Source organism: Ailuropoda melanoleuca, chromosome 14 (genome assembly GCF_002007445.2).
Source record: "Ailuropoda melanoleuca isolate Jingjing chromosome 14, ASM200744v2, whole genome shotgun sequence".
NCBI lineage: Eukaryota > Metazoa > Chordata > Mammalia > Carnivora > Ursidae > Ailuropoda > Ailuropoda melanoleuca.
Genome location: NC_048231.1, coordinates 40,042,962 through 40,070,578, shown reverse-complemented (window position 1 = coordinate 40,070,578; position 27,617 = coordinate 40,042,962). Strand labels below are relative to the sequence as shown.

Here is a 27,617-nt window from a genome sequence, read left to right as displayed (position 1 = left end):
ATAACAGTCAACAGAACTAAAAGGCAGCCTATGGAATGGGAAAAGATATCTGCAAATGATATATCTGATAAAGGGTTAGTATCCAAAATATAAAGAATTTATCAAACTCAACACCCCAAACCCAAGTAATCCAATGTTTAAAATGTGAAGACAACAAACATTTCTCCAAAGACATACAGATGGCCAACAGACACATGAAAAGAAGCTCATTATCACTTCTCATCAGTGAAATGCAAATTAAAACTACAATGTGATGTATCACCTCATACCTGTCAGAAGGCTAAAATCAACAACACAGGAAACAACAGGCGTTGGCGAGGACATAAAGGGGAACCCTCATGAACTTTTGACTATTAATGGGAATGCAAACTGGTGCAGCCACTCTGGAAAACAGTATGGAGTTTCCTCAAAAAGTTAAAAATAGAACTACCCTAAGATCCAGCAATCACACTACTGGGTATTTATACTCAAAATACAAGAACACTAATTCAAAGGGTTACATGCATCCCTATTTTATAGCAGCATTATTTACAATAACCAAAATGTGGAAACAGCCCAAATGTCCATTGATTAACGAAAGGATAAAGGAGATACAGGGGCGCCTGGGTGGCTCAGTCGGTTAAGTATCTGCCTTTGGCTCAGGTCATGATCTCAGGGCCCTGGGACTGAGACCCATGTCGGGCTCCCTGCTCAGCAGGGAGTCTGCTTCTCCCTCTCCCTCTGCTCCCCACCCCGTGTATTCCCTCTCTCCTAAATAAATAAATAAATAAATGGAGATATACACACAATGGAATATTATTCAGCCATAAAAAAGAATGAAATCTTGCCATTTGCAACAACATGGATGGATTTAGACTGTATAAATGCAAAGCAAAGTCAGACAGAGCAAGACAAATATCATATGATTTCACTCATATGTGGAATTTAAGAAACAAAACAGATGAGTAAAGGGGGGATAAAAGAGAGAAAGTGAGACAAACCAAGAAACAGACCCTTAACTACAGAGAACTGATGATTACGGGGGGGGGGGGGGGGGGGAAGGGGGNNGGGGGGGGGGGGGTGAGGGAATGGAGGAAATAGGTGATAGGGATTAAGGAGCATGCCTGTCTCAATGAGCACCGGGTCATATATGGAATTGTTGAATCACTGTATCATACACCTTAAACTAATATCACATTGTATGTTAAATGGAATTAAAATAAAAACTTAAAAAAAAAACCCAACCAGACTATGTGGTCCTTGATAAATGTTAGTTGATGAATAAAGTACTCAGTATGCTCCATAAAAGTAAAACAAATCATATATACCTCCAACCATATTAAACAGAAAGGTACTAGAATTACAAACACCCAATGTGTACAATTCTGTATGCGTAAGCATCCAGCTGCCTCATGCTTCCTTTCGCCCCACACACGCTCAAAGGATGCTATGACCTACTGCCTGCTGTTCCGGGCACTGCTCTCTCTCCCAGCACTCATACATACACTTGAAATCTCATTCATTCTTTTCTCTTTTCTTTTTATCCAGGAAAATGTCCCTTCTTTCTCTTGCTGTGTTATTACCTATAGATCAAAACAAGCCTGAATCTAGCTCATAAATGTAAGAAACTACGCTGTAATACATACATCAAGCAAAAAGGAAAAACAAGTGTTCTAAAGTGAAAGCTTAAGAATTTGTGCGATTAGCTTCTGAAGTCTTCAACGATATCTTTTTTCAGAATTTCCCTGTTAAACTCCATCTACTTTTTCATATTCTCTAATTAAATATTTCTCCCTCATGTTTCAGGTTTTAAGATAGGTTTACTTCTGTTTTATTTAATTATCACGTAATACTGCATGACAATTTTTATGTTTTTATTGTAAATGTATATTTTAAGTAAATTAGGCTTTTATGAACCAGCTACAAATGTAAGCAATTTGTAATACTGTTCCTATATCAAAAAGGATTCTAATTTCCAAATAAGAACTTTGGAGAGGGGCGCCTGGGTGGCTCAGTCGTTAAGCATCTGCCTTCGGCTCAGGGCCTGATCCCAGGGTGCTGGGATCGAGCCCCGCATCAGGCTCCCTGCTCCACTGGGAGCCTGCTTCTTCCTCTCCCACTCCCCCTGCTTGTGTTCCCTCTCTTGCTGGCTGTCTCTCTCTGTCAAATAAATAAATAAAATCTTAAAAAAAAAAGAACTTTGGAGAAATAGCTATTTGTAAATGAGGATCTGTTTATCAAAGAAAAAAACGAAAAAAAAGCAACTAAGTTATGAGAGGAGGGCTTCACACAGAACAGGCACACTTGTTATAAACAAAATATGTGCTGCTGTAAGGCAAATTTTGTACATCAGATGGAGTATGGTTTTAAAAGAATTTTGGTGGGGTGCCTGGGTGGGTCAGTCCGTTAAGCATCCAACTCTTGGTTTCAGCTCAGGTCATAACCTCATGGGTTGTGGGATCTAGCCCCACATCAGGCTCCATGCTCAGCAGCGAGTCTGCTTGAAGATTCTCTCCCTCTGTTCCCAACCTCTCCAGCCTGCGAACCCACGCATGCATTTTCTCTCGCTCAAATTAATAAATAAATCTTTAAAAAAAAAAAAAAAGAATTTCGGTGATCATGTTTGTTACACGTTTATTTCCAAATTAGATTTAAGTTTCAAGAAGACAGGTACAGTAATTTATTATTCCTTAGAGCTTAGAACAGTAGAGTTGGCACACAACAGGGACTTAATAAATATTAGAATGACTATAACATGATAACACAATACTATCGCTGCAGTGTTCAGATGCTTAGATTACAGGAAATTTCTCTTTTCTATCTTCCAAATAGAACTTTTCTTCTATTCATTCATTCAAGTATTTACTGAGTGATGACATGGTAGAGTTTTTTTAATTTTTAAGAACTATTTATTTATTTCAGAGAAAGACAGCACACACAAATAGGGGGAGGGGCAGAGGGAGAGGGAGAAGGAGACTCCCCACCGAGCAGGGAGCCCGACTCGGGGCTCAGTACCAGGAATCATGACCTGAATCAAAGGCAGCCGCTCAGGCAGCCGACTGAGCCACCCAGGCAACCCAGATTTTATATATGTATATGTATGTGCCAGGCCCTGTCCCCATGAGCTATGTGTCAAGTGGTTTTACTATTTACACAGTGAAAATACAGTCGTTAAAATCATACTATAGGGGGGCCTGGATCCCAGGGTCCTGGGATCAAGTCCTGCATTGGGTTCCCTGCTCCGCGGGGAGCCTGCTTCTCCCTCTGCCTCTGCCTCTCTGTCTCTCGTGAATAAATAAATAAAATCTTTAAAAAAAAATTATACTCCTATCCAAAATTTAGGTTAAAAAAGCTCTGTAATGTAAACATATTTTCTAATTTACATGTTTTATAAATTCAGCTTTTCATGCATTAAAGTTTTCTAGAGTGAGGCACAGTTAAACTGACAAAATATTAACTTATGTGCAAATCAACTGTCTTCTATTGCATGCAAAATAGGAGTATTAAAAAAATCTTGAGATGCAAAGGCATCCAAAGCTTATACCTTTGCTTACTCTTATTCCCCAACCTACTTACAATAAGGGAAACTCCTAAGAAGCCACTAGATGTAACCTTCAGCAGGACAAAGATTTTTGTCTGTTTTGTTCATTATCAGATATTCCCAGAACCTGGGAGCAGTGATTGGCACTGAGTAGCTGTGCAGTACATCATTGCTGAATGAATGGGAAATGAATTCCAGGCCTTCTGATCTAATCCATTCCTCCTTTCAGGCTATATCATCCACTATTCTCTAGCATGGTCCTGGTCCCTTAGTTTGAGTGCCCTTTCTTCTCTTCAAACCTACGAAAACCCTACTCATTCCCTTATGTTTGGATCATTTGTCACCATCTTTATGAAGCCTTCCTTGATTCTTCCTGCATCTCATCAGATTTTTTTTTCTTTTCCTTTGGGTTCTGCAGGTACTTTGTATCTATCTATGTTATGCTACTTTGTTGTAGAGAACACTATTACAACCATATTGGCTCTTTTGCTTCTAAGCTTGTAGAGGAGTCCACTGATTTCAAAGAGAACTCACACACTCTTCCCTCACTTGAGTTGGCACGGCCATTTGCCTAAGTTTAGCCAATGGCATACAAGTGAAAGTGACATATTATTCCCATGCGGAAGCATTTAACTTCCAGTCCTTGACTCCTACCATTTTCTCCTCTCCTGAATCCTGAGCACTGCCCAGACAGAAGGCCACAGGACCAAACTGGCCTGGACAGGGAGATCAATCTTAACCGAGCCAATAAGCCCTCAGGCAAACTGTGTAAACAAAGGTTTTTACTGTATTAAACCGCTAGGATTTTGGTTGTGTATGTTATCACAGTATAACTCAACCTAAACTAATACAAACTCATGCAAATAAACAACCATAACACTAAGCAAAAAGAAACTATTTCCACCATTAGACTATAAACTCATACAACAGACTGAAATAAATGATGTTTGTTAAATTACAATAGAGTTAAACTTAGTATATTAGTTTGATGTTTCCTTAACATAAGGTGCCTGGCTAGTTTAGTTGGTACAGCATGAGACTCCTGATCTTGGGGTTGTGAGTTCAAGCGCCATGTTGGGTGTAGAGATTACTTTAAAATAAAATCTTTTTTTTTCTTTTTTTTTTTTTTAAAGATTTTATGTATTCATTTGAGAGACAGCACAAGCAGCGGGAGCAGCAGAGGCAGAGAGAGAGAAGCGGGCTCTCTGCCGAGCAGAGACGCTGGGCTTGATCCCAGGACCCTGAGGTCATGACCTGAGCCAAAAGCAGATGCTTAACCAACTGAGTAATCCAGGCACCCCAAAATCTTTTTTAAAAAAAGATCTTATTTATTTATTTGAGAGAGAGAGAGCAAGAGAACAAGAGCTGGGGAGGGGCAGAGGGAGAAGCATTACTCTCTGCTGATCAGGAAGCCTGATGTGGAGCTCCATCCTGGACTCTGGGATCATGACCTAAGCTGAAGGCACTTAACCAACTGAGCCACCCAGGCACCCTTTAAAAATAAAATCTTAAAAAAAAAATTCCCTCAAAACAGAAGCAATTTATTCATACGAATATTGGCCTATAGTTTTCTAGTAGTATCCTTTTCCAGTTAAAACTGATTTCTTAAGTAGGCTTTTCAAATTTCAGGTTGGTGCTTTACCAGGTAGATACAAAGGCAAACCTGGAATCATATTTACTATGTTAAAAAATTGGGGGTGTATGTGNAGGCACCCTTTAAAAATAAAATCTTAAAAAAAAAAATTCCCTCAAAACAGAAGCAATTTATTCATACGAATATTGGCCTATAGTTTTCTAGTAGTATCCTTTTCCAGTTAAAACTGATTTCTTAAGTAGGCTTTTCAAATTTCAGGTTGGTGCTTTACCAGGTAGATACAAAGGCAAACCTGGAATCATATTTACTATGTTAAAAAATTGGGGGTGTATGTGTGTCTAAGGTATATTCTCACTTGTGTCTTCTTGTTATATAATAATTGAATTTGACGGCTCTTATACATGGACACTTTTTTTTTTTTTTAAAGATTTTATTTTATTTATGTGACAGAGAGACAGCCAGCGAGAGAGGGTACACAGCAGGGGAGTGGGAGAGAACGAAGCAGGCTCCCAGCGGAGGAGCCCGATGTGGGATTCGATCCCGAAACGCCGGGATCACACCCTGAGCCGAAGGCAGACGCTTAACGACTGCGCTACCCAGGCGCCCCATGGACACATTTTTTAAGAACTAATATGGACAACATAAAATGGAATGCATTCCCCATTCATTTTTCTTACTGCTTCTTACATTAGTCTGATATGGCCCTGTAACAGTTAGTAGTGCTTCTACTTGGCCTTCATTTTATTCTTCCCATGCTTCTATCAGTGGCCCTAAAGAAAAAAAAGTTTCTAATCTTATGGCACTCAATGTGGATACTAACCATTTTGACAAATAATTCTGAATTCTTGGACTGTTAGCCAATTACTTCATGCATAGGCTTTCCCCCCCTCTGTACTATGGAGCCAGCCAGTAAACAACCCGAGGACCAAAAAAAAAAAAGAAAATGTTATAGACTTCTTCATTATTCACATTACAACATTGTGTGGCAGCACTAGGCATGTAACAGGTATTCAAAGCTGTTAAATTTAATTCTTAAAGATTAAAGGAGTCCTGAAACTTCTCTCTCATGGATTTGAGCTTATACCACTTCAGCCACCATGAAAATTAGAGTATGTACACTGCTACTAAAAATAATCAGAAGCAAGCCAAGGACAGGAAATTATTAACAAATTCATAAAGCGTCCATTTTCAAATTAAAAACTCTAATGCAAAACATTTAATTTTCCAGGTTAATATACTAGAGAATGGAGCAAACGCTATAGCTACTACTCAACACTGAATTCTCCCTTCTGGGGCGCCTGGGTGGCACAGCGGTTGAGCGTCTGCCTTCGGCTCAGGGCGTGATCCCGGCGTTATGGGATCAAGCCCCACGTCAGGCTCCTCTGCTATGAGCCTGCTTCTTCCTCTCCCACTCCCCCTGCTTGTGTTCCCTCTCTCGCTGGCTGTCTCTATCTCTGTCGAATAAATAATAAAATCTTTAAAAAAAAAATAAATAAAATAAAATAAATGAATTCTCCCTTCTTCATTACCAAGCGAACCTGGATGTCTGTCTGGTGAGGCAACAAGGCCAGCTAAATACTTATTTTCTCAAATTTTGCTGCAGCCAGATGTAGCATATGGCTTGGTTCTGGCCAGTTCTCATTAATGAAAGCCACTGGGGGCGGGGGGGGGATTCTGGGAAAACCTTTTGTTTCTCATAAAGGGGAACAGATACACTAGTACAGTCCCTTCCTCCTTTCTTGTGCCTTCAGTACAACCATAACTGAAGACGTAGAAGTTATCCTGTAGCCATAAGGTCTCAAACATGAAAGAAAAGACAAAAGTATTTTTAAAAACCACCAGTTCCAGGGGCGCCTGAGTGGCTCAGTTGGTTGGGCAACTGCCTTCGGCTCGGGTCATGATCTCAGGGTCCTGGGATCGAGCCCCACAGTGGGCTCCCTGCTCAGCGGGGAGCCTGCTTCTCCCTCTCCCTCTGCCACTGCCCCTGCCTGTGCTCTCCTGCTCTCTGTCAAATAAATAAATAAAATCTTAAAAAACAAAACAAAACAAAGCACGAGCTCCAATATTATTGTACTACTGAATCAAAGCTAGAAGCTAACTAGATTTCTTTTGTGAGAAAAGCAAACCTCTATTTGGCTAAGCCATTATGTTAGGGTTTGTTACTTTCAGCCAAAGTACTACTAACCGTTACAGGGCTATATCAACACTAATGTAAGCAGCAGCAAGAAAAATGAATGGAGAGTGCATTCCATTTTATGTCATACATATTAGTTTTTCTTAAAAAAATATGGCAATACATAAGAGCCATTGAAAATAAATCACATAACCAAAAGATACAAATGAGAATATACCTTAGACACACACCAAAATTTTTTTATTTTTAATTTTTTTTACCATAATAAATATGGTTCCAGGTTTGTCCTTGTATCTATCCGGCAAAGCACCAACCTGAAACTTAAGAAACTGACTTAAATAAGGTTTAAACAGAAAAGGACACTACTAGGAAAGAAAACAACAGGCCAATATCCCTGATGAATAACAATGCAAAAATTCTCCATTCTCAATACTAGCACACTGAATTCAGCAGCAAAATCAAAGGATCATTTACCATGATAAAGAGGAATTTATCCCTGCGATGTGAGGACAGTTCAGCATATCAATCAATGTGATACATCACACTAATAATAAAAGAAAATAATCACACAATCATCTTGATACACACATAAAAAGCATCCAACAAAATCCTTGACTTAAAGTCAACATCCATTCATGGTGACAACTCTTAACAAATTAGGCACTGAAAGAACATATCTTGACATAAAAAAGCCATACATGTGAGGCCCACAACTAACATCATAATCGATGGTGAAAGGATAAAAGCTTTTCCTTTAAGATGAGGAACAAGACAAGAGTGCCCACTCTCACCACTCCTATTCAATATAGTACAGAAGTCCTAGTGGGAACAATCAGGCAAGAAAAAAAATAAAAAGTATCAGATCTGGAAAAGAAGTAAAATTCTATTTGCAAAAGACATGATTTTACAGGGGTGCCTGGCTGGCTAAGTCGGTAGAGCACATGGCTCTTAATCTCAGGAGTAAATATAAATTCAAGCCCCATGTTGGATGGAGAGATTCCTTCAAAAATAAAATCTTGAAGGAAACAAACAAACAAACAAACAAACATGATTTTATATATAGAAAACCCTAAAGACTCAACCAAAAAGCTGTTAGATCTATTCAATGAATTCAATGAAGTTGCAAGACACAAAATTAAATTAAAAAACCAGTAGTGTTTCTATATACTAACAATGAGATTTTTATTTTTATTTTCAAATATTTTTATTTATTTATTTCTCAGAGAGAGAGAGAGAGCATAAGGAGGGGGAGAAGCTGGCTTCCTGCTAAGCAAGGAGCCCAACTTGGGACTCAATTCCAGGACCCTGGAATCATAACCCCAGCCAAAGGCAGACACTTAACCAACTGAGCCACCCAGGCATTCCTAACAATGAGATTTTTAAAATTTATTTATTTATTTATTTAGAAATCACAGCAGGGGAGGGGCAGAGGGAGAGAGAGAATCTCAAGCAGACTCTGTGCTGAGTATGGAGCCCAACGTGGGGCTCAATCTAATGACCCTGAAATCACGAACTAAGCCAAAATCAAGAGTCGGCCACTTAACCAACTGAGCCACCCAGGTGTCCCCACTAACAATGAGATTTCTGAAAAGAAAGAAATCGATCCCACTTCAAATAACATCAAAAAGATAAAATACTTAGGAATAAAGTAAGAAGGTGAAAGGACTTTATACTGAAAAGAAACTGAAGACAACACAAATATCCTGTGTTCATGGGTTGGAAGAAGTAATACTGTTAAAATGTCAATGCTACTAATAGCCATCTATAGATTCAATGCAATCTACATCAAGATTCCAATGACATTTTACAGAAGTAGAAAAAAACACTGCTAAAACTTATATGGAACCACCACAAAAGACCTCAAAGAGCCAAAGACATGTTGAGAAAGAAAAGAGCAGGAGGTATCACAACTCCTGATTTCAAGCTATACTATACAGATACATTATGATAATCAACAGTATGATAATGGCACAAAAGCAAATAGACCAAAAGAACATAACTGAGAGCCCAGAAGTAAATCCAAGCATATCCAGTCAACTAATATTTGACAAGGGAACCAAGAACACTCAATGGAGAAAAGACAGCCTCTTCAATAAATGATGCTGGGATTAACTGGGTACTGATACGTAAAAGAAAGAAACTGGACCCATATATCTTATACTACTCACAAAAATTAACTTGAAATGGATTAAAAACTTAAATGTAAGGGGCACCTGGGTGGCACAGCAGTTAAGCGTCTGCCTTTGGCTCAGGGCGTGATCCCGGCGTTATGGGATCGAGCCCCACATCAGGCTCCTCTGCTATGAGCCTGCTTCTTCCTCTCCCACTCCCCCTGCTTGTGTTCCCTCTCTCGCTGGCTGTCTCTATCTCTGTCGAATAAAGAAATTAAAAAAAATAAATAAATAAATAAATAAACTTAAATGTAAGACCTGAAACCATGAAACTCCTAGAAGAAAACATAGGAATAAAGCTCCTGGACATGGGTCTCAGTAATGATTTTTTGGATATGACACCTAAGGCACAAGCAACAAAATAAAAAAAAAAAGCAAGTGAGACTACATCAAACTAAAAAGCTTCTGCATAGCAAAAGAAACCACCAATAAAGTGAAAAGATAGCCTATGGAATCAGAAAATATTTGCAAACTATATATCTGATAAGGGGTTAATAACAAAACATATGGAGAGCTCATACGACTCAACAGCAATAAACAACCCAATTAAAAAATGGGCAAAAGACTTGGAGATTTCTCTAAAGAAGATATACGAAAGGCTAACAGGTACATGAAAAGATACTCAACATCACTAGTCATAGGGAAATGCAAATTAGAATCACAACAAGACATCAGTTCATGCCTGTCAGAATGGCTATCATCAAAAAGACAAATGCTGGGGCGCCTGGGTGGTGCAGTCGGTTAAACTTCTGACTCTTGGGTTTTGGCTCAGGTCGTGATCTCAGTGTGAGACTGAGCCCCACATCAGGCACAGAGTCTGCTTAAGACTCCCTCTCCCTCTGCCCCTCCGCCCTCAAATAAATAAATAAATACATCTTTAAAAAAAAAAGACAAATGCTGGCATGGATATAGAAGAAAAGGAAACCCTTGTGCACTGGTGGGATGTAAATTGGTACAGCCACTATGGAACACAGTATGGACAATTCTCAAACAATTAAAAAGAGAACCACCACACAATGCAGCAGTTCTACTTCTGGGACTATATCTAAAGGCAACAAAAACACTTCCTCAAAAAGATATCTGCATCCCCATGTTCATAGAAGCTTTATGTACAACTGCCAAGATATGGAAACAAATTAAGTGCCCATCACTGGACAAATGGATAAAGTAGTTGTGGTATATATATGCAGTGCAATATTATTCAGCCATAAAAAACAAGGGAATACTACCATTTGCAACAACATGGATAGATCTCGAAGGCATTATGCTAAGTGAAATAAGACAAAGACAAATGCTCTACAGTCTCACATGTGAAATCCAAAAGCAAAACAAAACAAGAAAACAAATTCCAAACTCACAGAAAAAGAGATCATACTTATGGTTACGAGAAGTAATGGGTAGGGGAAGGGAGAATTGAAGGAAGATGGTCAAAAGGTACAAACTTCCAGTTATACAGTAAATAAGAAATGTAATGTACAACATGGTTACTACTGCTAACACTGTTGTATGATATATAGGAAAGTCATTAAAAGTACAAATCCTAAGAATTCTCATCACAAGGAGAAAGTTTTCCCCTTCATTAATTTCTTCTTTCTTTTCTTTTTCTTGTATTTATATGAGAAGATGGATGTTAGCCGAATATACTGTGATAGTCATTTCACAATGTACATAAATCAAACCATCCTGCTGTACGCCTTAAACTTACACAGTGATGTATGTCAATTACTTCTCAATAAAACTGGGGGGAAAAACAGGTTTAAAAGTTTAAAACCGGGGTGCCTGGGTGGCTCATGGGGCACCTGGGTGGCTCAGTCGTTAAGCATCTGCCTTCGGCTCAGGGCGTGATCCCGGCGTTCTGGGATCGAGCCCCACATCAGGCTCCTCCGCTGGGAGCCTGCTTCTTCCTCTCCCACTCCCCCTGCTTGTGTTCCCTCTCTCGCTGCTGTGTCTCTGTCAAATAAATAAAATCTTTAAAAAAAAAAAAAAGTTTAAAACCAACTTTACACGATGTTTCAACTCTTCCTGAACAGAGCTTGGTCCCTTTTGTAAAACACAAGTCTTGTGCCCACACATCCTTTCTAATCCTTAAAAAAACAAGCCACCTCCCTAACACAAGGCAGGTTTTTCAAATGTAAAAAAGTCTACAAAGCTAAACTGTGACAATAAAAGGCTGTCCCCCCCCCCAAGTACTTTAGAGATACTCATAAAATCAAATTTCACTTTTCAAAGCAGTGGGGTGATTATTTCATTCACAACAGAAAAAATATTTGATAAGATTAAACAGTTTGTAATTTAAAAAAACTTTTAGCAAACAAGGAACAGAAAGGAACTTCCTTAATTTGATAAAAATCATGGACCAGGGCGCCTGGGTGGCTCAGTCAGTTAAGTGTCTGCCTTTGGCTCAGGTCATGATTCAAGGGTCCTGGGATCAAGTCTCAAGACTCCGCAGGGAGCCTGTTCAGAGGCCTGCTTCTCCCTCTGCCCCTTTTCCCACTCCTTCTCTCAATCTCTCTCTCTTTCAAATAAATAAAATCTTAAAAAAAAAAATCATGGATCAAAACCCTTCAGCAAATATTACACTAAGTGGAGAAACTTTCTTTAAAATCAGAAACAAGAGAAAGCTCCCTATTATCACTACTATTATTTAACATAATACTAAAAGTCATGGTCAATACTTTTAAGGAAAGAAAAAAAATTGTAAGATGTGAGAATCAGAAGGAAGGAGATAGGGGCGCCTGGATGGCACAGCAGTTAAGCATCTGCCTTCGACTCAGGGCGTGATCCCGGCGTTACGTGTTCGAGCCCCACATCAGGCTCCTCCACTATGAGCCTGCTTCTTCCTCTCCCACTCCTCCTGCTTGTGTTCCCTCTCTCACTGGCTGTCTCTATCTCTGTCGAGTAAATAAATAAATAAAATCTTTAAAAAAAAAAAAAGAAGGAAGGAGATAAAACTGTCACTGCCTGTGGATGACATGATCTACCTACAAACCAAGAGATTCAGAAATACCACTGAACTCATGAGAGTTTGGTAAGGTACAAGATCAACCTGTAACAACATTTCTCTACATCTGTAGTAACCTGCCACAACATTTAACAAAAAAAATTACCATTCATAATAACAATAAAAAGTATAAAGCAGGTAGAAACTACCTTAATCGAGAATATATACAAGCTCTCTGGAGAAAGCTTTAAATTTTTAATAAAAGACATAAAGACACCCAAATAAATGGAAATTCCATGCCCTTGGATAGATACTACAAATTCTACCCAAATTAATCTACAGGTGCAATGCAATCTCAATTAAAATTTCCAGTTAGTAGTTTCTGAATGAACTTTAAGTTTTTGTGTAATTTTAATCTTACTCTGAAGTTTACATGGACGAATAATTGCCAGGTCAGTCTTGACAAAAGAGTTTAAAAAAAAAAAAGCTCAGAAACAAAAAGTGATCAAGGTTAATTAACATAAGCATAACAAAACATGTTTCTATCATGTACCCTCTAATAGCATTGCACATCTTTTCTGGGTATTCCTGACAAAAATATATAACTTAATCTAATTTTGAGAAAACATCAGACAAACTTAAATTGAGAGACACTCTACAAAATAACTGACCAGTACTCATCAAAACTGTCAAGTGCAGGGCTGCCTGGGTGGCTTCAGTTGGTTAAACGACCAACTGGTAATTTCAGCTCAGGTTGTGATCTCAGAGTCCTGAGACTGAGCCCCACAGCAGGATCTGCACTCAGTGGGGAGTTTGCTTGGGAGTCTCTCCCTCTCCCTCTGCCCCTTCCCCGACTGGCATGCGTGTACGCGCTTTCTCTCTCTTAAAAAAAAAAAAAACAACAAAAACTGTCAAGAGCATAAAAGACAAAGACAGAGGAACCCTTACAAACAGTGAAGACTAAGGAGACGCAATAACTACATGCAATGTGGGATCTTTGACTGGATCCTAGAAAAGAAAAAGAACCCTGAAGAAAAACTGGTGAAAATTCAAGTAAGTTCTATAATCACCATCATTAACAGTATCAGACCAATATCAATTTTCTGGCTTTTGTAACTAAACCATGGTTACGTAGTGTTAACATTAGGGGAAGCTGGGTGAAAGGCATACATGAACTCTATACTACCCTGGCAATTTTTATTTAAGTGTAAAATTATTTCAAAATAGGGGCGCCTGGCTGGCTCAGTCATTAAGCATCTGCCTTCGGCTCAGGGCGTGATCCCGGCGTTCTGGGATCAAGCCCCACATCAGGCTCCTCTGCTGGGAGCCTGCTTCTTCCTCTCCCACTCCCCCTGCTTGTGTTCCCTCTCTCGCTGGCTGTCTCTCTCTCTCTGTCAAATAAATAAATAAAATCTTAAAAAAAATTATTTCAAAATAAAAAGTTGAATAGAGAAGATATATAAATAGATACACAGATTAAGATAGACTATGAAGCCACAGTCATTAAAAAGAACAGAAAACCTGTGGGGTATGGGCACAACAGACAAACAGCCCTATGCACCAGAGTACAAAGCTAAAAGATACAAGTATGTGGGAATATAAAACACAATCAAAGGGGCCCTATAAACCAGTGCGGAAAGGAGAGACTGCTGAGTAGACAGCAGTGGGAAACCGGTTCACACATAAGCCTATGAGGAAAAATAAAACTAGATCCCTACTGAGACCATATGCAAAGGCAGTCTTCTAGAGGGATTCAAAATCTACACATGAAAGGTAAAACCATAAAAGGTTAACAAATGAAATAAGAGAATATCCTTTGATCCGGGTATTTAAGTAAAACTTCAGATCAAAAGCACAAACACGGAGCTCCAGTGGCGCAATCGGTTAGCGTGCGGTACTTAAACAAAAGCACAAACACAAGGCAAAAGTTTATGTTGGTTACACCAAAATTATGGATTTGTTCAATGAAGGGCATTATAGAAAGATGACAGAAGGGGTACCTGGGTGGCTTAGTGGGTAAGGGTCTGCCTTTGGCTCAGGTCAGGATCTCAGGGTCCTGGGATCAGGCCCCCATGTCAGGCTTCTCTGCTCAGTGGGGGTTCTGCTTCTCCCTCTACCTCTGCCCCTCCCCCTGCTCATGCTCACTCTGCCTCTCTCTTAAATAAATAAATAAATAAGTAAAATCTTTAAAAAAATAATAAAATAAAACCTACATTGGAATAACATCTAGAAAAACCAAGGAATACCTAAGAATCAACAAGAAAAAGACAACAACCCAAGAGAAAAATGGACAGAGGAAAAAGAGCAATTACAGAACACTCCAAAAGCCAAAGAATATACAGAGCTAATAAAAATATAGAGAAATACAAGTTATCAATGAGATATCACATTACACTTAATAGGCTTGCAAAAAATTAAAACTGGATAATGCTAAATGATGGCAGGAACCAGGGACACTCTGCACTACTGGCAGGAGTGTGGACTGATGTAGTCAACCAGAAGGGCAACTCCTGTCCCTATCTGTATTTTCTGGGACAGAGAAAGTCCACTCCTAGGTACGTATCCCCCAAAAATTCTTACACAGCTCCGTAACAGGTAACAGACACGCATGAAGACACTCTTTGTCGCATTTTTGTAGCCGCAGGAGGTGGAATGTCTAACCCTGGAGAGCAGATAGGTCAAGTATGGTGGACAGATGCATACTATAGAGTGCTAAGCAGTGGTCAGAAAAGATTAGACGCATAGATGAGACATACGCAATATTTACATGAAATGCCAAATGTACACTTTGTGGGAGCACATAGATATACACATATTACAATGTATTAAAGAACAGTCACTCTTGGAAGCATATGGGAAATCACATATAGGAATTAAGAAGAATAAATAAAACAAGAGAGGAGTTCACACTGACCAAATATAATGTGACTTTTTGTAGCTGAGTTTACCAAAAAAGTGTCTAAGAATATGAACAACAGAAATGGAGAACTATTACTGTTCATATCCATAAATTCAGTGAAATTGGTTTCACTTTTAATAAAATATTATTATTGGTAAAACAGGTAAACTATCATAATAATGAAATAGACTGAAAAATAATTTACTCGTCTAATCCTCAGGAGGATTATAAGGCACAAATAAACTGTGGCTAAAGAAAACTTTCACTCAGTAGCTTTTGACCAGTTAGCTACAGGCTAAGCAACTACTAAGTGCCTGGCACTACAAAGCGATGAAATAAAGTACGCTGCCAAATCTTTCAGGCACTCTTAACCTAGCTGAAGAGCTAACATGGGGCACAGTAACTAAAAAAAGGGGCAATTCCAGCCCCACTGAGAGAATCGGAGAGTAGGTATTCTAAGTGCCATCGGATACACAGAATGTGAGCTACACATTTAATTTAATTTTCTAGTAGAAACATTAGAAGAACACAGTAACTGGTTAAAATAATTTAAATATTTTTTAATTTAACCATATTCCCAAATATTTCAACACATAATATAAAAAGATTAAGACTGTATGTTCTTTTTTTTTTCATACTGTCTTTGAAATTTGGTATATATTTTGTATGTACAGAACATCCTAATCCAGGCTAGCCACATTTGGCTGATAGCTACTATGCAGGATAATGCAGCATTTGGCACTCAGAGGATGTGATCACATTTGAGCAAGATGCAAGAAAAAAGGTATCCTAGAGGTGAAGAAATAGTCTTTGAAAGATAAATAGTAGAGTTCTAATGGAAGATGAAAGTTATTTCAAGCTAGGCACTAGCACAAGGAAAAGCTAAGAAAACTTGGGGGATGGGGAACTATCCCCCCTAACCTGCATGTCTAACCACTTTCATCTCATACAACTCTCTCATTTCACGTGGCACTGACACTGAAGGGGAAGAAAAAAAAAAGGCTTTAGTTCCTTGACATCATGATGGCTGGCAATTTATCTTTATGCTCCTGACTAGGCTGTCCTTTCTGCCTTGCTCCCCTTTCTCTCCCCAACCCTTAGCTTAGTTAATTCCTACACTAAAGTACTAGACTGTGAGGTCCCTCTGCAGTCTCAAAACGCAGGACCTGGCAACCAGCTGGTGTGAGATCTCTGGGTAAACAAACAACCAAGCAGAATTGTCTGGCTGGGTATTAAGGTTACACAGTTGAGCAGTGAGAAATAACAAAACTAGAAAGGTGTATCAAGAACTTTGAATGCTAAACCAAAGACTTCAGATTATCCAGTTTTTTAGAATAATACTACAAAAACTATTTCAAGAGGGAATTAACATCTATAGAATGCCCATGATGTGGTGTGGACTGGGCCAAGCATGTTATCGGTGTTACTTTCTTCAATCACAACAACCCCGAGTAGATGGTGTTATTTGGTTGCGGTAAAAAAAAAAAAAAAAAAAAGAAAGTAAAATATACAACATGGTGACTTTAGATAATAATACTGTATTGTATATTTGGAAGTTGCTAAGAGAACAGATTTTAAAATTCTCATCACAAGAAAAAAGTTGTAACTATACGTGGTGATATATGTTAACCATTAATTAACTATATTCACTGTGGTGGTCATTTCACAATACAAATATTGAATCACTATGGTGTATACCTGAAACTAATAAGCTGATGTTTTATTTTATTTTTTTTAAAGAGATTTATTTATTTATTTGACAGAGAGAGGAGAGAGCCAGCGAGAGAGGGAACACAGGCAGGGGGAGTGGGAGAGGAAGAAGCAGGCTCCCAGTGAAAGAGCCTGATGTGGGGCTCGATCCCAGAATGCCAGGATCACACCCTGAGCCGAAGGCAGACGCTTAACGACTGAGCCACCCAGGCGCCCCTAAACTGATGTTTTAAATGTCAATTACATCTCCATATAAAAAAGTGAAATAAAATATTTTTGAGGTACAGATAAGTGAATTAACTTGGTCATGATTAACTTACTTATATTCGAAGGCTAGTTTCAATTCCAAGTATGTAATTCCAAATCCCAACGTCTCGTACGCTTTGTTGTTGTTGTTCCTTTTTTTTTTTGCTCCACATCTTGTCCACTCTACCTCGGACATGTCTACATAATCACTCCTTCAACCAATCTTACACTCCCATCTTTCTCTCCACTTCCAAGCCCAGATGCTATTCATCGAGTTCTCTTTAAGAAAGCAGTCTTAGGGGCACCTGGGTGGCTCAGTCGTTAAGCATCTGCCTTCGGCTCAGGTCGTGATCTCAGGGTCCTGGGATCTAGCCCAGCACTGGGTTCCCTGCTCGGTGGGAAGCCTGCTTCTCCCTCTCACACTCCCCCTGCTTGTGTTCCCTTTCTTACTGTCTCTCTCTGTCAAATAAATAAATAAAATCTTAAAAAAAAAAAAAAAAAAAAGCAAGCTGTCTAAGGTTTTAAAAGGGGAAAGAGGAGATGCTCTCAGTGGAATAACTACAGAGGGGAGAGGCTGAGAACACAGAGACAGAGATGAGAAGACCAGTAAAAAGACCATCAACATTAAAGATGGCTAACATTTATCTGTTACTTATGACGTTATCAGGTACTATTTCAAACGCTTTACCCGTATTGTCTCATTTAATCACTAATTCAACCAATATTTTGTTGATTACCTGTAATAAATGGCAAGCATGTTCTAGGTATTTGTTACAATCCTAAACAAACAAAAAATTCCTGTCCCTGTGGGGCTTTCCATATTCTAAAGGAAACTGACAAAACACAGTCTACATAAGAAATACATAAATAATATGGTATGTAGGAAATAACAACTGCAATGGAGAAAAGAAAAACAAGATCAGGGTTGGGGAGACTGGGAAAGCCGTTGGTGATTAAACCACTGAGGTGATACGTATAAAGAGGTGAGAAAGTCAGCCATGAGGATATCTGGAAGAACGGTGTTCAAAGAGAAGGGCAATGCCAAGGCCCTCAGGTTGGAGCGTTCCTGGTGCGTTCCCAGAACAGCAAGAAGACTCCTGGGGTCTATGGGTGTAGCAGGTGCGGAGAGGTAGGAGATGAGGACAAAGAGGAAAGGGAGCCCAGAGCACAGAAGGCCTTATCCTTGTAACGGCCCTGTGAGGTCATCACTATTACCAATCACATTTTATAGATGAGGTAACTGGGGCACAAAGAAGTTAAATAACTTGTCCAAGGGGCGCCTGGGTGGCACAGCGGTTAAGCGTCTGCCTTCGGCTCAGGGCGTTGATCCCGGCGTTCTGGGATCGAGCCCCACATCAGGCTCTTCCGCTATGAGCCTGCTTCTTCCTCTCCCACTCCCCCTGCTCGTGTTCCCTCTCTCGCTGGCTGTCTCTATCTCTGTCAAATAAATAAATAAAATCTTTAAAAATATAAATAAATAAATAACTTGTCCAAGGTAACGCCATAAAATGCTAGATCAGATTATAAACCCAAAGAGTTACTATTACAGTGATCTGAAAACATGAAACAGATGTTTCTGACACACTTCCCATTACAAGGTAAGGTCCATGTTCCTTCTGCTGAATCTGGGTGGCTGTGACACATTTAGCCAAGAGAAAATGACAAAAGTGATACTGTGTGCCTTCTGAGGCTAGGTCATAAAAGACGGGCAGCTTCTGTCTTTTCTGAAACGCTGAACAACCTCAGAAGTCTGATCACATGGAGGCCTCCGTGTTGGAGAAGCCCTTGTAGACACTCTTGCCAAGAGTCCCAGCTGAGCCCAGCCTTCTGCCAAGGTGCCAGATACTTGAGTAAAGAAGCAATCTAGGATGTGGATCTCCCAGCCCAGCTGTTCAAATCCCCCTAGCCTTTTGAGATCCTCCAAACTGAAGTCCCACATAGAAAAACAGAGATAAGCCATCCCTGTCTGAATTCCTTACACACAACCTGTGAGCATAATAAAATGACTGTTGTTTCATACCACTAAGTTGTGGAGTTCCACAGTTGTTCCACAGCAATAATAAGAACCATTATGCAATAAACAGGAAATAAATAGTAAGAACTGGTGTGCCTCAGCGGCTCAGTTAGTTAAACGTCTGCCTTCAGCTCAGGTCATGATCTCAGGGTCCTGGGATCAAGCCCTGCTTCGGGCTCCCTGCTCAGCGGGGAGTCTGCTTGTCCATCTGCTCCCAACCCCCATGCTGGTGCTCTTATTCTCTCTCAAATAAATAAAGTCTTAAAAGATTAAAAAAAAAAAAAGAATCTGAACTACGTTAATAGAAATGAAACAAACAAACAAACCTGGAATACATTACCATGGTATGTGGAAGGTTCTTTACCATTAAAAATCTTTAACGTCTAGATGGCAACCTTCTTTTGAGAGAAGAAAAGAAGCTCATTTAGTCCATTCCACTAACAGAGCTAATACATGCCTATGGGTACCAAGGAGAGCCTAGGAATAGGCAAGGGCTAGCAAGGGAGGGAAGACAAGAAAAGACGGAGATAGTATATGAACAGCCATCAAAAACACCTCAAATGCCTTCAACAACAAAAGCTGATTGCCCTGGTTTAAATTATTCTTCTGGATAAAGAATGGCAATTCTCAGAGCAGAAGGCTGAGTTAGGGAATGGTTCTAGGTGGACTCCTCTCCATGATTCTCAGGCTAGAATCTGCTATTGTAGTCAATGAAGTCATAAAGGTACTTACTGCATAAAGAATGGGGTTACCTAAAATTCTAGAATAAAAACCTTTGGGCTCGGCTTATTCAAATTTTATACTAATTCTACCAATACACATTTTCATGTAAAATGTCCATAATACAAACTCCCCAATATTGAACATTGACCTAAATGCAACCATCTATTAGCAACAAATACAAACAAAACACCTCCTGCTCTGTTCAAGTTTCAACTCCGAACACCAAGATTCCATGTAACCCACTTACACAATGCCTCATCTAGTCCACATAGGATTACGTAAGACATCCATGGCTGAATAGCTCAGGTGGCTAAAATGCAGTCCTGAAAAACTCTACCTTGAAGAAAAAGTTAGACTTCCAAAAAAATAATCCTTGCTTCCAGTGCCAACTTCCGCCCTCCCAATTACTGTACATGCAGGTGCATATGGGTCAGCACAAACTCCTTATTACTACTTGCAGACCAACTCCAAGCACATTCTTTAAATTCTTGTATAAAACAACATTAAAGCTGGGATATTCCCAGGGAAGAGATTTGTTCTCTCCTTCAGGTTTAACTTTAAAGTTTAAAGTGGAGGGGAGATGGGGTGCCTGGCTGGCTCAGCCGGTAGAGCATGCAACTCTTGATCCCAGGGTTGTGAGTTCAAGCCCCATGTTGGGGGTAGAGTGTACTTAAAAAAAGAAAGGGAAAAAAAAAGTATCAGGGTGCCTGGGTGGCTCAGTCAGTTGAGTGTCCGACTCTTGGTTTGGGCTCAGGTCATGATCTCAGGGTTGTGGGATCGAGCTCTGCATTGGGCTCCACAATCAGCACAGAGTCTGCTTGTTCCTCTCCCTCTGCTCCTCCCCATACTTGCACACACTCTCTATCTCAAATAAATAATAAGATCTTTTAAAATATACTTAAAATATACAAAAATGAAATAAAATGAAGTGAGGAGAGTTTTCTTCCCCCCCCCTTCTCCCAGCCCCCTTCACATAGCCACTGCCCCCCACACACACACACACACTGAGACAAGCATTTTCTGCTTTGGTCCTCCCAGTGGTGATCAGAAAGGGCTGTATTCCCTGATTTCCAGGATGAAAGGAAATTCCAAGGATAAAATTTGGCTGTATGTTACTTAGAATCCAGAACAACCCTCCTTGAAATTAAAGATAACAGGTAACATTAATTGACACTAAACTGTGTATAAATCTATTCTTAGAAGTAATTACAATGTAAATAATCATGTACTACATAATAACCAAAGTGACCTATGTTCTACTCATTGCAAATCTCCACTTTCACCTAATTTACATACAGAAGAAACAAAAATAACCCTCAAATTGAAGTCTATAAGATCTTTTCTCAAAACACTTTGACATAAAAAAATTTTTATTCACAGAGAGCAACTTTTTAAAAAAGGTTTTACTCAATAGATAGTTGTATTTGGAAGTTAAAAGGCATACTGAATGAAATCATACTATATATTTTAAATGAAATACTATATAAAGTACTGTTGCCTGATATACAGTAAGTGACCAACAAATAGTAACTATTTTTATACTCCATAACCACACCTTTTTACAAAGAACCAACTTTAAAAACGCATGGAACTTGAAAGCTTTAATCTATCAGAAATCTCTCTTCTATAGTCACAATACAATCTAAAGAAATATAGTTTAGTTGGCAAGCTTTCACTGAAAACAAATGCAGTGATTAAAATGTGGTTTCTGGACCTGCCACATTAACATCACCTAGGAACCTGTTAGAAAGGCTAACTGTAGGGGTGCCTGGGTGACTCAGTCGTTAAGCATCTGTCTTCGGCTCAGGTCATGATCCCAGCATTCTGGGATCAAGCCCCGCAATGGGGAAAGAAAGACAGAAAGAAAGAAAGAAAGAAAGAAAGAACGAACGAAAGAACGAAAGAAAGAAAGAAAAGAAAGAAGAAAGAAAGAAAGAAAGAAAGAAAGAAAGAAAGAAAAAGAAAGACAGAAAGAAAGAAAGAAAGAAAGAAAGAACGAACGAAAGAACGAAAGAAAGAAAGAAAAGAAAGAAGAAAGAAAGAAAGAAAGAAAGAAAGAAAGAAAGAAAGAAAGAAGAAAGAAAGAAAGAAAGAAAGAAAGAAAGAAAGAAAGAAAGAAAGAAAGAAAGAAAGAAATGCTAACTGTAGAATCAAGGTCAGGGGTAGGGCCCAACAATCAGAACTTTAAGAAGCCCTCAGTGATACCGGTTGCTTGCTCCAGTTTGAGAGTTTATTAGACTAGTTTCTCCACCTCAGGGTGCTTCGTTCTGCAGGGACTGAGAAGTCCTAAAGGGCAAGTGCAATATGGTTCCTAGGTATATCCTCTACGGCACCTAGCACAGCATCATACACAAAGTAGACTCATACTCAAACTTGAACAGGTTAATCATAGTCTCATATAACCTACAGCTGACTAAACAAGAACACCACAGAGATAAGAAATTCTGGAGGCTTGTTCACATTAATAATAAGTACATGCTGCACACACACCAGGTGCTGTTAAATAATTGGCAAAGCCCTGGGGCCTCTGGTACTTTGGCAAATAATCCAGGTTTACAAAGTCTGATATGCTTTAAAACTTAAGTGAAAACTACATTTGTAATTTTACCAGTGTCCACACAGGATTTGACCATGGCTCTATACAAGTCAACTGCAAAACACAAACTAAAAAACTTTTTTGTTGCTTTCAAGATGCATCTAATTTCACATATTAGTTAACTGTAATATGTGGACCCAAGAGCTTCCAGTTTAAATGAAGTGTTAAAAAACTATATAACTGGGGCACCTGGGTCAGCTCAGTCCATTAAGCGTCTGCCTTCAGCCCAGGTCATGATCCCAGCGTCCTGGGATACTAGCCTCTTGTCCATCTCCCTATTCAGCAGGAGCCTGCTTCTCCCTCTCCCTCTGCCTCTCTCCCTGCTTGTGCACTCTCTCTCTCAAATAAAATTTTTGCCAAAAATTTAAAAAATAAAGTAGACAACTGAAGAAATTTGAAGGCTGACTGGATATTTGATACGAAGAAATTATGATAAAGGGATTATGATTACCATGTTTATAAAAATGAAGCTTTATCTCTTTTAAATGCTTTAGAGATGAAATTATATGATGTACTCAATCTGTTTCTTGGGAGAAACCAAATGAAATAAGACTGGCCACTAAGCTGCTGAATACATGGAGGGCTAACTATATACCAGGGTTTCTCAACCCTGGCACTACTGACATTTTTGGCCAGATTTTTTTGTTGTTGTTGGGGGAGGAAGGGGTGCTGTCCTATGTATTGTAAAATGTTTAGCAGCATTCCTAATCGGTAAACTCTCTTCAGTTGTGACAATCAAAAATGTCTCTAGACATCATCAAATGTCCACTGGGGGGCAAAATAGTTCCTGGTTGAAAACCATTGATAAAAACTTGCTAAACACTCCCTGCTTCTTTGTCTGAAATTTTCCATAACAAAATATTTAAGTTTTATTTTAATTATACTCTGTGTTTTGGTACAACCACATCTCTCTAGTTGAGTAATTAGTACATAAGCTTTTTTTTTTTTAGATTATTTATTTATTTGAAAGAGAGCATGAGCAAGGGGGAGGGGCAGAGGGAGAAGCAGACTCCCCACTGAGCAGGGAGCCCAACGTGGGACTGGGACTTGATCCCAGGACACTGGGATCATGACCTGAGCTGAAGGCAGACACCTGACCAACTGAGTCAGCCAGGCGCCCCAGTACATAAGCTTTTGAGGAACAGTTTGGTACACAAAAAAGCAGAGAGGACTGACCTGGAGCTCTGGAGCCTAGTACAGGTGCTGCTACTAAACAGTTTTGTCATAAGCATTTCCTGTCACTTCTTAACCTCAACATCGCCATCAGGTCAGATTATTTGATTAGTCCTTTTGAGTTTTAAAATGATTTGATAACAGTGCTATCTTTTATTTAAAACAATTTTATTTATTTATTTATTTGAGAGAGGGAGAGTGAGGAGGTGGGGTGGAAGGGGAGAGGGAAGAGGGGAAAGAATCTCAAGCAGACTCCCCGCTGAGTGCAGAGCCCAACACAGGGCTCCATCTCATGACCCTGAGCTGAAATCAAGAGTCGGACACTCACCCAGGCGCCCCAAACAGTATTATCTTTTATATACCCATCAGCTAAAGGTGTATATTCACATATGTAAATGAAACAAAAGAAAACAGAGTAGTGTACTAGGATGAAGACAATATTCTTGTTGCAAATTGCCTGCCTCTTATTATTCTTGATCTATAAGCAACATTCCTATCACAGTTATACCCAATTATTTAAAATGTAAATAAGATTCCCAGGAGGGGTGTCTGGGTGGCCCAGTTTGTTAAGCATCTGACTCTGGTTTGCAGGCTCATGAGTTCAAGTCCCACACTGGGCTCCATGCTGAGCATGGAGCCTAATCAATCAATCGATCTCCCAGGAAAAGCAAAATGTAAAGTCTTTTTACAAAATGGAAAGACAAAGCTTCTAGTCATAATAGCCAAAACGTCCATCAATGGTGGATGGATTAAAAATTTTCCTACATTAACTGGATAATATACGGAAGTGCTGAATCACTACATTGTACACCTGAAACTAACATAACACTGTATGCTAACTGGAATTAAAACTTTAAAAAAAAATTGTATATCCAAACAATGAACTACCACTCAGCAATAAAATGAAATGAATTACTGATACACAAACATGAATACAGATTCCATTTATATAACATTCTAGAAGAGATAAAACTATAGAGACAGATGATAGATGAGCGGTTGCCATGGGCTGGGGGAATAGAGAAGGGACTAACTGCAAAAGGCCACAAGGTAAGCACCTTTCTGGGCAATGAAAATGTTCTATATCTTGACTGTGATGATGGTTAGGTATCTATACATTTGTTACAACTCATTAAGCCTTACCCTTAAAAAGAGTAAATGTTCTATCTCAATAAACCTGATTTTAACAAAAGAGCTGCTCCAGATACTGAGAGCTCCCATTCATTCTTGTATCCTCACCAACTGGCAGGAAGTCTAATACTTAGCAGTTCGGTAATGGCAGGTAAATAACATGGCATATGCCAGATGTATAATACTGACACAAGTGTACCACATTGTCAAAGACACACAACTACTCCCAGAACATTCTAATATAAATTTAAAGATGGAACAGGGCATGGTGAATTAATGTAATGTAATGTAAAGATGTGCTACAAACCTGATTCTAACAATTCAAATTTACATTGTTCTTTTTTTTTTTTTTAATTTATTTGAGATAGAGAGCAGAGTGAGCGAGGGAGAACACAGTGGGGTGGAGGGGCTGAGGGAGAGGGAGAAGCAGGCTCCCCACCGAGAAGGAAGCCTGATGTGGGGCTCAATCCCAGGACCCTGGGATCATGACCTGGGCAGAAGGCAGGCACTTAACCGACTGAGCCACCCAGGCACCCCTCCTATGCTATTTTTAAAGAATAAAGTTAGTAGTTTCTAACAACACACAAAAAGATTAGAACATAATTCAACAAATTCACCAGAGATCAAAGCAAAAAGACTCACTGAGTGTAAATAGTTCATTATCACAAATCTGACTGTTTTGGGCTTCAGTTCATTTAGAAAGATGGAGCTTCTGCTCTTGGGTCAATGTAAGATTTTGCTTCTCTGGGTGAGAGTCAATGATCAAAGCTAATCAACTCGCTTTTTTGCTTACTCCACTCTACAGCGCAGTTAAGGAATAAGAAAATGGTCGAGTCAGAAATAGGTTCTTCCAAGGGTCTATAAGAAAATGAATTTCCTGACTCACCCACTCTATGATTTTCTAGTATTCACTCTTTACGGAACTTTCTAATCCATCTCAGGTGAAGGAACATATGCCACTGCACTACTCACTTACCAGGTTAAAGAGCGCTAAATACTATACATTAATACACTGCAGGAATGCTTTAGACCAAAGTTCACATAAACAGATTAAATCCCCTGATGGTTATCCAGCAAATAAATGGCATTTTGAAGATCAAAATGAAGGCATTTGATACCACGAGGCCACAAAGTCTCAGGACGTTGTTGAAAGCATGGAAACAGGCAGAGCAAGAAAGCTTTTCCTAAGTGATGGCATTTTCTTGCCAGGAATTACCTCATAACACTTTTAATGAAAGGCCAGTGAAGTTTCTTCACAAGCTATTTGCTAGATGTTTTACAGAAGATAACTCCCAGCTAGACTGTAAGAGTTCTGAACCCGGCGCTAGTGAAGAGTTCAGAAAGCACTTAAGAGTCAACATTTGTCCAAAGGAATTTCCACTACAAGTTGTCATTCCCTAAAAATGCTGTTCCTGGACTTTGTAAAAGGTCTACATGAACAAAATCAAAGGTTCCTTTTATAGAATCACAGGATGTAAGTGCTAGAAGGGACCTAAGGCTGTAAGCCAACCTGTTTTTAGGGAGAAGGAAAGCTAAGCCCCGAGCGGGTGTTCCCAAGCCACAGAGTGAGTAGCAGGGCAGCTTTACTACACATCTTCCTATCAAAAAATGCTTAACCGACCCTGCAATACAGATTTGTATGGAAAGGATGCTACTCCTTAATGCAGTCTACTCTCTCCAAAAACTTTTCTTCTGAATAGCTTTGGAGTTCCATCCAAGGGAGATTCCTCAATGGCCACTCAGCTGTAGTGACTGTCACTAAACTTAGTTTCAGACAATTTTTAAAAACCGGGCATAAAGGGCAGTCCATTTAACCCAATCACTTTTCATCAGCACCACGAACCCGTTTTCAACCTGACAGCCTCTCAGAGCTGCGTGCCCAATCTAAAAAGAGGGTTTGCTTAAAATAAGCACTACACAGCGCAGAGAACCGACACACACTCGGGCAACCCACAGTGCGGCACCCCGGGGTCTCAGGACACCAGCAGGTCAGGACGAAACTTACAAGCTTTACTAGCAAACAAGACTCCGGCATAAACACTAATGCACAGCCCGGGACCGCACGCCAGCAGCAGCAGGGCTGCCGCCTCCAGGAAACGGTCCGGCCCGGCTGCCCCGCGGTGCCTACCGCCTGCCCACGATTTCCAGCGCGCTGCGGGCTGGCGACCCCTGACAGCAAGGGCTGCTGTCGTGCTCCGGCAGGCAGCGGGGGACACCCGGCCCGGGCAGATCCCGAGAACATCCCGGTCACTTACGTTTTCAGTGTCTCTTTCATTCACCGTTGGCAGCGGAGTCCTAGTGGACATTTTACTTCACTTCACTTCTGCACAATGCGAGGGTGAAACAAAACAGCACGGCCTTGGGGGGCCGGCGACCGCGTCCTCGAGTGCCCTGCGGTTCCGGAGCGGCGCCGCGGAGGGCGGCTCCCCTCCCCCACAGCCGTCTAGATCCCGGGCCGGGCCCGGGCCGTCCCTCGGCGGGTCCCGGGGCTCATGCTCCCCCGGCCCCGGCGGCCGCGCCGAGGAGCCCCGCGGGTGGCGGTGGCGGGGGCCGGNCGCTTCAGGGCGGCCCGCGGGCCCGGACCCCTTCGCCTCCTCGTCCGCCCTCGTCCGTCGCACCGCGGATTTCAGCGCCGGGGCCTCCACACAGCGCCGCCGGCTGCCCCTGAAGAGGAGGACGAGGACGATGTGGACAAGGTGGAGTGCAAGACAGGCCGCCGCGCGCTGCGGGCGCCAACCATGGAGGGGGCTGCGGAAGCGGCGCTT

The 27,617-nt window shown here is 40.3% G+C and overlaps 1 protein-coding gene across 7 annotated transcripts in view; it reads right to left on the bottom strand.

Annotated features, from left to right (window-relative positions):
- Positions 1-27,400, bottom strand: part of MARK3 (microtubule affinity regulating kinase 3) — a 115,784-nt gene extending 88,384 nt beyond the window's left edge. For all 7 annotated transcript variants that reach the window (XM_034642939.1, XM_034642941.1, XM_034642940.1 and 4 more), the window contains exon 1: positions 27,108-27,400. In XM_034642939.1, the coding sequence (XP_034498830.1) occupies positions 27,108-27,158 (51 nt within the window). In that variant the 5' untranslated portion in view covers positions 27,159-27,400. The remainder of the gene's footprint in view (positions 1-27,107) is intronic.
- Between the last annotated feature and the right edge of the window lie 217 nt (positions 27,401-27,617).